The sequence below is a fragment of the Euprymna scolopes genome, chromosome 28 (assembly GCF_053919585.1).
Source record: "Euprymna scolopes isolate OS-2025 chromosome 28, ASM5391958v1, whole genome shotgun sequence".
Taxonomy (NCBI): Eukaryota; Metazoa; Mollusca; class Cephalopoda; order Sepiida; family Sepiolidae; genus Euprymna; species Euprymna scolopes.
In genome coordinates, this window is record NC_136509.1 from 57787924 (window position 1) to 57800532 (window position 12609).

At 34.8% G+C, this 12609-nt stretch overlaps 1 protein-coding gene across 11 annotated transcripts in view; it reads right to left on the reverse strand.

Moving 5' to 3' along the window:
• LOC145249658 (protein YIPF3-like) overlaps window positions 1–12609 on the reverse strand; it is a 107708-nt gene that overhangs the window by 58154 nt on the left and 36945 nt on the right. For 7 of the 11 annotated variants that reach the window (XM_080111436.1, XM_080111437.1, XM_080111441.1 and 4 more), the window contains exon 3: window positions 3292–3339. The exons of the other annotated variants lie outside the window; for them this stretch is intronic. In XM_080111436.1, the coding sequence (XP_079967562.1) occupies window positions 3292–3339 (48 nt within the window). The remainder of the gene's footprint in view (window positions 1–3291; window positions 3340–12609) is intronic. 11 annotated transcript variants of the gene reach the window in all.

Consider the following 12609-nt stretch of genomic DNA (forward strand, 5'->3'; position numbering starts at 1 on the left):
TGAAAAAATCAAAAAATCGAATCCATTTTTTTTCTTGGCCACTAGTTCCAGGCCTCTGAACTTCGTCGAAAGTTAAAATTTTTTAAATTTTGTGATTTTTGATGTCCCATATATTTTAGTAGGATGTTTATAAACTGGTTTATTTTACATTTTTGAATAGAGCTCAAGGTGTTCTTCAAGAAAATATATAGTTTTAGATGGTTCTGAGCAACCGTTACTGAGTTATTACCATTCTAAAATGGAAGAAAGTCTGTAAACTTTTGTAAAGTTTTGCGGACTTTTTGCCATATTTGGTACCCCATAATTTCAAATTTATTTGTTTTCAACACCTAAATTTTATTTTTTGAGGAAGTATTCATAGCATACTATGAGGTTTAAAGCATTAACAGGATTTTGGGTTGATTGTTAGCAAGAACTTACTCTTTAAAAATTCAAAAAAATTCAAAATTTGACTTTTTGAGGTGATTTTTTCAAATTTTGTAATTTTTGTTAGCTCCGTAAATTTTTTCCAATTTGGTTAGAGACCATGAATTAAACTGATTCTTATAGTATTCTATGGACATAATTGAAAGCAGTTCATCCAGACCTTTTTAAATATAACAATTTCTGAAAATTGGCTTCCAAAATTGAGAAAATCCTCAGTGTCGAAAAAATTTCAGCGATATGAAAATTTTCAAAAGGCCATAAAATTTGAACGGAAAAAGGAATTGAGCTGAAATTTTCAGGATTTACTCCTTTCAATGCTACTAAAAGAATCTGAAAGTTTCAGGAGATTTGGAGAACATCAATTCCAATCCCTCACTGAGATTGGCTGGACTGACCCAATTTTGTATTTTTCAGTCACCCACATTAAGGATTGAACTTTAAACCTCCAGGAGAATATCACTTTTTACAACTGATTTTTCCAAGTATTCTAACAACTGCGCCACAGGTCATTGCGAACAATTCTACTTAAATATCACTATTTATTACTAATTATTACTATATATGTATATACATTAATGTTTTTACTCATTACATGTATATATTATCTATTATTTATAATTAACGGTTTCCATATCATATTAAATTCTATACTAGGTCTACTTAGTAGTTGGTTATTCCCCAGCACATGTGCTACTTCTTTGAGTCGTCTTTCTCTCCACTGTTCTTCTGTCTATAATTTTACTTCGTCCCATAACAGTAGATGTTTCCGTTTTCCTTCCAGATATGGTCGGCTATACCAGATTTTTCAATCTCTCCATGTACTACGGCTTTTTGATGTTCTTCTAACCATACTTTTAGTGGGCAACTGTGTATATGAAATCCCATGGATGTGGAAAACTATACAAAGGTAATAAATAATATATATAAGTAATAAGTAAAAACATTAATATATATAGATATACAGTAATCTATAGTAATAATTAGTAATAAATAGTGATATTTATTAAGTTGGTGCAAAATCATTTTCTCACATGTTACTTTTATATATGATTTCTGAATTAATGCATCGATATATATTGCCATGTTATCATTTTGAAGTTTTTCACTATCAAATCGTGTTATTTATTACCATTCTTAATCTCTTCATTCATTTTTTGCAGGCTTTTCGACAGCATGGACAAAATTCAAATCCGCACGGTTTTCTTGTTCCAGTTCAAACTAGGCCAAAAAGCTGCCGAGAGAACTTGTGATATCAATGATGCGTTTGACCCAGGAACCACTAATGAACGTGTGGCACAACAGTGGTTCAAGATTTTTCGCAATGATGACGAGAACCTTGAAGATGAAAAGGTCGCAACCGGTCGATTGCGGATGATAACGAACATTTGAAAGCCTTAATTGAAGCTGATCCTTGCAAAACTACACAAAAAGTTGCTGCTGAACTCGAGGTCAAACACTCAACAGTCATTTGCCATTTAAAGCAAATAGAGAAGTCACAAACGATAATCAAAAAATTGTCGTTTTGAGGTGTCTTCTATGCCCCTTTTGCACAACAAAAACGACCCATTTCTCAAGCAGATTGTGACGTATGATGAGAAGTGGATCCTCTACGACAACGGGTAACGTTTGGCACAGTGGTTGGATGCTGGGGAAGCTCTACAATACTTCTCGAAGCCGAAATTACACCAAAAAAATGTTATGATGACTGTTTTGTGGTCTGTGGCTGGTCTCATCCTTCCAGATGAAATGATTATGGTGGAGAAATTGACAAAATGCACCAGAAGCTCCAACGTATGTGCCAGAGATTGGTCAATATGAAGGGACCAATTCTCCTTCATAACAATGCTCGCCTGCATGTTGCTCAACTGACCCAGCAGAAGCTGAACGAATTGTGCTACGAGAAAATGCCTCATCCACCATATTCACCGAACCTCTTGCCCACTGATTATCACTTTTTCAAGCATCTCGACAACTTCCTGCACAAAAATACTTTAAAAGCCAAGATGATGCTGAATTAGCCTTCAATGACTTCATTGCTTCTAGAACGCCGGATTTCTATGCTAATGGGATAAATAAACTTGTTTCTCATTGATAAAAATGTGTTGATTCTAATGGTTTTTATTTCGATTAATAAAGTTTATTATGAAAGTTATGATCAAAAGATCATAACTTTGAAGTTGAACATCAAAAAAAAAAACATTATTTTTCCACCAACCTAATACAACTGTCCAAATTCCTATATTCAACAGAAACATTTCTGAATTTGACGAGATACACCTGAAGAAGGTCGAAGGTTATATTGACCGAAATGTTGTGAAAAACACACTCAAGATGAGAACAGTAGTCCAATGAATTCAAATAATCCTCATCTCAAAAATTCAGAAACATTGTCTCTATTGAGAAGCATAATACCAGTCATTATTTTTATGTTTAAGTGTATCGTAAACTTATTTTTCATAATTATCTTAATTTAAATTATGCTATTTTTTATTTTTTTAAATATAAATAACTTTTAAATTATTTCAAATTGTTTTTATATAGATTCTCTAATTTCCAATAACTTTGAAAATTAGAGAAACCCAGAGAAAATGCATAGTGTTATTATGGATTAAGTAAAATTTTAAATGAACTAAAAAGTTCTTATCCTTTACTGAAATACATCAGGATTCTATGAGTTTATGTCTACTGGAGCAGTCACGTCCCAAACCGGGCTATTTTAAACATAAAAGGGAGGGGTGCATATCCAAATGCCAATCTCCATATAACAATCTAGCTGAAATTTCTATGGGTATTAAAAGATAAAAGATGAGGCAGAGGGGTAACTTAGAAAAATAAAGTAAATAAAATAAAAGAACAAAAACCTACCAGGGTTCTGTAGTTTTCTAAATTCTCCAGGAGAATCGACTTTCCTTGCTATTAAATAAAAAAAATTTAGATAGGTTTAAATAAAAAAAATTTAGATAGGTTTAAATAAAAAAAATTTAGATAGGTTTAAATAAAAAAAATTTAGATAGGTTTAAATAAAAAAAATTTAGATAGTTTGTTTTGTTTTTTTTGCTTTACGGCATATCAACCCCAGGTTATTTAATGCCGAATCCAGTGATTTTGAAGAACCATTTTTTAATAGAGTATGTTTGTGTTTTTTTTTTGTTTTGTTTTTTTGTGTTGGCTTCTATTTAACCCATAGTTGGGACCCTAACAGCTACTACCACTCTGGGTCAGAGTGGACCTGGGAGCAATGGCAATTTAAGGGTAGCTCCACACTCCCTAAAGCTCGCAAGCTGGGGTCTCACCATCGAATATAGTTTAAGGTCATATCTAGGACCGTTGTATAAAGGGTTCTTTTTAGAATTTTTTATAAAGACCAATTTTTTTAAGATATGAGAGTATGGTGATTTAAATATATTCTGTTTTCCATATGATTAGGGTCAGGATGGAGTTTCCTTGTTTTAAATCTTTTGATATATTTTCAGTTCTTTTAGGAATTTAAAGATATTTTCTGCATCGTTGTATTTGAATAAGGGTGGGGATGTATTCGTTTACTTTGGTTTTTATTTGAAATAGTTTGTTGTAGGTGTTTTGATTCCATTCCTGTTGCCATTTATTTTGAAGAAACTCATTTATTTTAGGCTTCAGGTCAGTGAATGGTATTTTTATATTATCTGGGGTTAGTTTAAGGGCAGATTTTGCTGCTCTATTGGCTTTTTCATAACCTTTTTCACCGATGTGGCCAGGGGTCCAACATAAGAGAATTTCTTTATTGTTGGCCATAGTGTTTAGATTACATAAGAGTTTTACCATAAGGAGATTTTCCAATCTTTTATTTTTCAGTGATTCTAGAACTGATCGTGAGTCCGATAGTTTAATAAATTTTTGGTAACTGCTGTTGTGGATGATTTCAAGAGCTAGATTTATGGCGTAAGCTCCAGCTGAAAATATTGAACTTTCTGATGGTAGTGCTTTCTTTAGGGTTTTTATGTTTGATACCGCTGCTGCGCAGGCTGTTCTTTCTTTGTCTTTAGATCCGTCAGTGTATATAAGGTGATGTTTTGGGTATTTTTTGAGAATGTTATAAATGTCCTCTTGATATATGCTTGGGTGTGTTTTTGCTTTTTGAAGTTCTTTTAGGCTAAGGTTTACGTTTGGAGTTTTTATTTTCCATGGAAGGATGTTTGGAATTAGTTATATATGTTAGTAGTGATGATTTCGGTTTCTTTGAGTACAGAGTCCATTCTTAGCCCAAATGGTTTTATTGTTTTTTTTCATTACTTTCAAATAGGTATTTGGATTTAGGGTTGAAGATGTTTTCCTAGGCTGGGTTTGATGGAGTCGATTTGATTTTTAGATAATATTGGCGAGCTAGTTTTTCAGTTCGAATTTGAGGTGGATATTCGTTTGCCTCTACAAATAAGCTCTCTACGGGTGATGTTCTGAAAGCTCCTAGTATCAGTCTTATGCTTCCGTGGTGGATTGGGTCTGATTTTTTTAAATATGATTTTCTTGCTGCTCTGGGGAGCAGATCAACAAATCCTTCATAAAATATACAAATACCTCATCCGCTCCCAATTAGAGTACGCTTGAAAGCAAGCGTAGTCTAATTGGGAGCGGATGAGGTATTTGTATATTTTATGAAGGATTTGTTGATCTGCTCCCCACTTTGTGTGGGCAACCATTCTGAGGAGTTGAAGGGTGTTATTGCATTTGCGTCTTAGATAGTTTATGTGTGGTATAAAATTTAGTTTATCAAATATGACTCCAAGGAATTTGTATTGGTTGACTACAGGTATGATATTTCCTTCTAGTTTAAGGACTGGGTCATTATGTATTTTCCTAATATGGCAGAAATGAACACATTGAGTTTTAGATTTAGAGAAGCTGAATCCATTGTTTATTGCCCAGTTGTTGATTCGATTTAAGTTTAATTGTAAGGTTCTTTCCAGGGAATGGATGTGGTGGGATCTGTAACTGATGACTAAGTCATCGACAGAGTGCGCTATCAATTGCAGGAGTAAGGTTTTGGATAATTTTATTGATTTTTATTGCAAATAATGTTGTGGATAGGATACCTCCTTGAAGTATGCCTTCTGTTAAATTTTGGTTGTTTGATAAGGTTGTTCCTATTCTGACTTTAAAGTTTCTTGTGCAAAGGAAGTTTTTAATGAATAATGGCAATCGTTCTCTTATGCCTAAGTCTTGGATGTCTTTTATGATACCATACCTCCAAGTGGTATCGTATGCTTTCTCTATATCGAAAAAAATAGCTGTCATGTATTGTTTTTTTTATGAAGGCTTCTCTTATAAGGGTTTCTAGTCTGGTTATTTGATCGATTGTGCCTCTTTTTTTGCGAAATCCTGTTTGTATATTTGTAATTAGGTTGTTTATCTCTAGGTGCCATATTAATCTTTGGTTGGCTATTCGTTCCAGGGTTTTGCAAAGGCAACTTGTTAAGGCGATGGGTCTATAATTCTGGGGGTTGGAGGAGTCTTTTCCAGTTTTTGGTATTGGGATGATTATCATTTCTTTCCATATTTCTGGGAATAGATTGTTTTCCCATATATTGTTGAGGACATTTAGGAGGCACTTAATGGATTCTTCTGGTAGTTGTTTTAAGAATTCGTTGTGAATCTTATCGGGGCCAACTGCTGTGTTGTGGGATTTTTTTATTGAGTTGATTAATTCTTCGAGGGAGATTAATTCGTTGTATGTTTCATGGTTGTCTGAGGATAAGTTTAGTTTATGTTTTTCAGCGTTGTACTTTATTTTTTGGAATTTTGATCTGATTTGAGTTCTTAGCAAACTGTTTAGCTAGTGAGTCTGCTATCCGTTTTTTTCCTATAATTAGTGTGTTGTCTACTGATAAATGTTTAATAGGGTTCATTGTTTTTTCCCAGACATGCTTCTTAGCATGTTCCAGACTGATTTTTGGTTTGTGGAGAAGTTTAACTCGCTTACATATTTTTGCCAGGATGTTCTTTTAGCTTCTTTAATAGTTTTCCAGGCTATTACTTTATGATATTTAAAGTTGATTAAATTTTGTTTGGTAGGTTCTGTTTGGAATTTTCTTAAGGCTTTGCGTCGTAGTTTGATGGATTCTTGACATTCTTTGGTGTACCATAGTTTGTTGCGTTTATATGGAGTAGATTTGAAAGGGATACATTTTTCGGTGATTGTAGTTAGTTTGTTGGTGAAGTCTTCAATGTTTTGAACGTTTTCATTTGTATTGAGGTGTTTTGAGCATAATTTCTTGTATTCTTCCCAGTTTGCTTTTTTTAGTTTCCATTTTTTAGTTTCTTCTTCCAGGGGGACTTTTAAATTTTCAAGTATTATAGGAAAGTGGTCGCTTCCACAAGTGTCATTGTACGTTGACCATGAAAAGTCCATTAGAATTGACGGATCACATAAGGTCAGGTCTATTGCAGAGTTTTTACCGGAGGTTGGGCATAGGTATGTTGGGGTTTGATTGTTGAATATACATAAATTATTATTGTTAATGAGTTTTTCCAGGAGTTCGCCTTTCTGGTTGGTTTCGTTGCTACCCCATATTGGATTGTGGGAGTTAAAGTCTCCAAGTAGGATGAAGGGTGTGGGTAGTTGCCTTATGATATTTTGGAGTTCATTCTCTTTTAATTTTTGGTTTGGAGGGATGTAGATGGAACAAATATTGATTTGTTTATGTAGAGTGACTTTAATTGCTATTGCTTGAAAGTTAGTTTTAAGTTCTAAGTGGCTGTATGGTATATCATTTCGGACTAAAATGGAAGTACCACCTGAAGCGCGGAGATCAGCATTTTTTATGTAGTTGAATTGTTGGTATTTATTTAGGTTTATTTTTTGTTTGTCTTTGAGGAAAGTTTCCTGTAAAAAAATAACAGCTGGGTTTAATTTTGCTGAGAGTTGGTGTAGTTCTTCTATGTTTGCTTTTATGCCTCTGCAGTTCCACTGAATAATTGTGTCGGTCATTGTTGTGTTGTTATTGTTTGATTTTTGTGGGGAGTGTTGTTTTAGAGGTCCATATATTTAGGTCTCTCTGTTTCTTGAGTATATATATATTTTTTTTTTTTTGGTTCACGTCTCCATCTCATTGGATGTGGAAGGTGTGTCTCTTGTCTGTGTTTGTGTTTCATTTGACAGGTTTTGCTGAGTTTTTTTCTTTTGTTTTGGTCTGGGGCTTTTGGATTTGCTCCGTTTTACATGTTCTTCTTGACTTACTGTTTCAATTAATTCATACTTATTTTCTTTTTCAATTAATTCATACTTATTTTCTTTTTCAATTAATTCATACTTATTTTCTTTTTCAATTAATTCATACTTATTTTCTTTTTCAATTAATAGAATTTCTGTTTTTGGTTTGTTTGGCATTTTAGGCGGAGGTTTTGTGTTTTTCTGTTTTGTTTCCATTTCTTCTGATACTGTATGTTTATGGTCTGTTTTTGTTCTAGTTCGTGATTTAGATCTTTCACGTAAGTTTAATTGTGGTTTTTGTTGATGAGTTTCTTTTTTATTCTTTGGAATTTGTGTTTGGTTTTGGTCATTTAGTTGAGTTTTTGAGTTTGTTAGTATTTGTTTTTTTGTTGGTTTCATTTTGTTTTTTTTAGGGTTTCAATTAAATTTGTGAGTTCAGAGATCAATTTGTTAAGTAATTCTTGGTAGTCAATTTGGTTGGTTTGGGGTGGGTTTTTGGTAATATTTGCATAGGTGTTTATGTTTTTGTTGGAGTTAACCCTTTTTCTTGCTTCAGGGAAGGAGATATTTTCTTTATATTTCATTTCTGTAATTTCCTTTTCTTTTTTGAAGATTTTGCAAGTTTTGGAGAAAGCTGAGTGGTTTTCCAGGCAATTTGAACATTTTGCCTCATTGGGGCACTCGCTCTCCGTGTGGCTGGGTTCCCTTAAACCACATTTCCCGCATGTTTCACGTCCTCTACAAGCTTCTCTGTGATGCCCATATTTTTGGCATTTCTAGCATCTTAATAGGCTTGGTATATATGGTTCTACTTTTTCGTTGGTATACCCAATCTTGATTTCTTTCGGGACTTTGGGGGGAATTGATAGTTAATACATACGTTCTAGTAGGTATGGATTGTCCGTTTTTTTAATATATATTCTGTCGTGATCTATTACTCCCTGTTTTTTAAGAGGGTTTTTGATTTTCATCTTTGGTAGCTAGAGTTAAGTCGTGGCGTCTTATGATTCCTTTTGAGGTGTTTAACCTTTCGTGAGCGAAGGTTTTACACTAGTAAGTACGGAATTTTTCCATTTCTAAGATATTTTACGCATCTTTATAATTATCAACTGTGATAAGTTATCATTCTTCATTTTTTTTACCGTTTTTGGTTTGCTGTTTTGGGATATCACTTTTTCGATTAAAAAAGGAGATAGCTCGCTAGTCTTTTTTCCTCCCAGGATCTCAATGACTAAGAATCTTGGGAAGTTAATGTTTATGTTAATGTTCAGTTAATGTTTATATTAATGTTTTTTTGAATATATTCTTGCTCACTGTCTGAGCTTGTGTAATCCGAAACATCGGGTGAGTCCTTTTGCTTTTTTTGTTATTCATATTGATTTTAATTTTATTTCATCCTTCTTGCTCCCCATCCACCTCGGAGCCCTATATGGGAGGTGTTGGGGGTGAAACCCATTCGCCCCAACAACAACAGGGATACAAGAAGGACATACTCGTCCAACTGGTGGGTCTGAGCACCTGTGCTTCATCCATTTTTACTAAATGTGATTTTCACTGATTTTCAGTAATAATATTTGTTTTCCAGTCATGTCAGATCCATTGTCCAGTTAGTTGATTGACCCATGAGCCACCGCTTTCTAAATCTGCTTATTGAGTGATGTGGGGAGCGTGAGCATATTTTCTTGCTATGTGTGTCAGATTTAGAGCTGGACATGACCAGCCGATTGATCGGAGCAGGCCTCTCCGACCGCCCGTCTAACCGAGGTACGGGCCAAAGTAGTGTGTTGGGATGGAGAGGAACTTGTTTCTGTCCTCTGCAACCCTCAACTACCAGGATCCCGTTCCAAGCTGATACGGGTCGCCACCTATGGCAAACAGGTAGCCCCGTTGAAGGACTTTTACCCTCTAATGGGGGGGGCAGTCTGTGTATTCTAATGCCCCACCGACGGGGTTGGGAAGTAGTGGCAGGGGAAGAAAAAAAGAAAAAAAAATAAGGGGAAGGGAAGCGAGGGGGAAAAAAGGGAGCTGTTGTTTTTGTTTTTTAGTTTTGCAGAACATAATTAAGTTTTGCAAAGGAAGACAGAAAACAAAAAACATATCTGTAGGTGCATTTCGTCTCAAGAAGTCAGTAGACAGCCTGATCTGGTAGCACCAGTTAGATAGGTCTAAAAAAAATTTAGATAGGTTTCATCATCATGACGGGCTCCTTGCCCGGACCAATGTGACTCTTCCTCTCCAGAGTTTCCTGTCTTCCATCAGTTGCCTCAGATCTTCAGGTTCACAGTTGGCGTTGTGTGCTATTTGTTGGATGTACGTGGATCTAGGTCGTCCTCTGCTTGCACGTCTGTGTCGTGGAGTCCATAGCAATACATCACTCACCAATTCATGCTTGCTCCTCAGACAATGACCGGCAAATCGTAGGCGTCTTTCTCTGATGGTATTAGATATGGCAGGTAGATTGCCATAAAGTTGCTGCTTCGTGGGATGATTTTGCCAAGATATATTTAATATTGTTCTTAGCATACGGATGTATGTGCCGTCTAGTTTTCTTTCCAATCTTTTGGTGAATGTCCCGGTTGTAGCACTGTAAACAAGGAAGGCTCTACCACTGCCCTGAAGAACTGCCTTTTCAATTTGTCAGCCAGTCTCGAAGTCCATACTGAATGTAGCCCATCCAATGCGGTCCAAGCCTTTGAGATGTGAATTCTGATATCTTTCTCTGTGGAAACTATGTTGCTGCCCAGATAGGTAAACTCAGCGACTTCTTTCAGTGTTCATTCAACCAAAGCCCTGATCTCTCCCTTCACATTGAAAGTCATAAACTTTGTCTTATCTAAATTTATGTGGAGACCAATGTCATTTGAAGACTTTTCTAGCTTACGTAACAGTGTTTGCGCATCAGCAGTGTTGTTCGCGAACAAAGCAATATCATCTGTGTAATCTGCATCAGTTATGTGTGCTGATTGATGACGTCTGTTTCTGGATTCATTTAGGGTGAAGCCTAGCATGTTGTGTATATCAACAGAGGTGCGAAGTACAAAGTCAAAACTGACAATGAAAAGAAAAGGGGCAAGGGTATCTCCTTGTAGAACCCCAGTGCGGATGACGAAAAATTCAGTGTCCCCATCTGGGGACCTGACCATTGCTCGAGTGTGCAACATGGACATAAAGTACCATGAAATTGGTAACAGCTGGTCACTAGTAGGATAGGTTTAAATAAAAAAAAAATTTAGATAGGATTAAATAAAAAAAAAATTAGATATGTTTAAATAAAAAAAAATAGGTTTAATAAGAAATAGCTATCAATTCTTTACAAATTAAAAAATTACAATTTTGTATTTAAACAATGTGAACATCAATAATCTTGCATTCAATAAAATAATCACAATTTTAATGAAATGTACGTATAATTTATCAAAAACTAAAACTAAAAGAACAAATAAATAATAAAGTATAAATAATAAAAATTGGAGAAAAGAACCAATTTTTAGCCCTAAATTATTTCTTTTCTTGTTTGATGTTTGTCAGTATTTTTCAAACTTTATTCATAAATAGTTAGTATAAGTAAAATAAATTTGCATCGTATTTTGATATTATTATGATTTGTAAATTTTAATTTAAAAACAATAAACCAGTATCAGCGATGGAAAATCTTTTCTTTTATTTAAAAACTTGTTTTTGAAATTGGAATAAGGCTAAAATTTTTCTGATTCAAGTACTCCAAAAAATTTGGATTTTTCTGATGCCCAAATTGCCTCAACACGAGTAAATACTACATGAAAAATAGGTATCAGTTAAGTATTATTTTTAAATTAATAATTTAATTAATAATTTATAATTTATTATTCATAGTTTGTTATGCCTGAAGTCAAAACTATACTATTACTTCCATTAATTGTATGTTGTGCTATTATTCGATGCTTAATTGGGGTAGAGCAGTATCTTGTCATTATACAATCCTTCCAGGCATTAGTTCCTCCTTAGGAAAATTCATTCATACCGCAGATTATTCACAATTGCAGAGAGCTGAATACTCAGGAAATGCCAATTACCAGTGCATACAGTCTTTAAATTTCAAACATACTTCTCTACTGATGCAGGGATGAAAGCAACAAGAAGCTGTGACAAAGATAAGGGCACTTGTTTACTCTAAAGGGCAAAATGTGTGTGTGTGTGTGTGTGTATAGGTCTCGTAAAACCTTCCGATAGACGCATCGGAACGTGACGAAACTGATATCGTTTTAAATCTTGATCTTTTGGGCAACAAATATTGAAAAATTAGCCAAAAACATTAATACCTTCACCCTCAACTGGCCAGTTTTCTATAAGGAGGGAGGGGGGGGTCGCTTTTTTTTTTGCCGACATTTTCGCAACTTATCATCTCCTTTTGATTGACTAGCCTTAATTTCAACATTCGCAACTTCTGGTTTTACCATGGAGGCATCAGCTAAGACATTACATTTTTTGTAACCTTCTTTTTTCTCCTTTGCGCTACGGGTTTGAGCCTGCCTGCCTGCCTACTACTACTTTTTATACCTCTCCATCCGGGCTGTCTACTGTTTTTTTGACCCTCCACCCCGTCCGCTACTATAACTTTTTTGGGGGGGTTCCTTACTACACCACCTCAACACACCAGACACCACTAGTTATTATATAAAAGTATTATTATTGTTATAATTGTAATGGCATTTGCTCAGGTTTAGCCAGCTGCAGATGCATTCAGTGCATCTTGCGTTAAGGCAGTCCACCAATAGTGATTGGTAACCAAGTCCTCAACATACTTCAGCCAGTCCCAAAAACATGGGGACCAACTGCTAACTTTTTAACTTTTATTTTTCCCCATTTTTAATCTATGTCTTCAACTGAAAAGTACCTACTGCTCTGTAAGTTTTTGTTTGTGTTATAGCAAAAGCTGGAGCCATTGTGCTTGATGAAAGGAATCTATATAATAAACGAAATTCTAGTTAGCATCTACTTTAAAATTCAACAGCTTCTTGTTG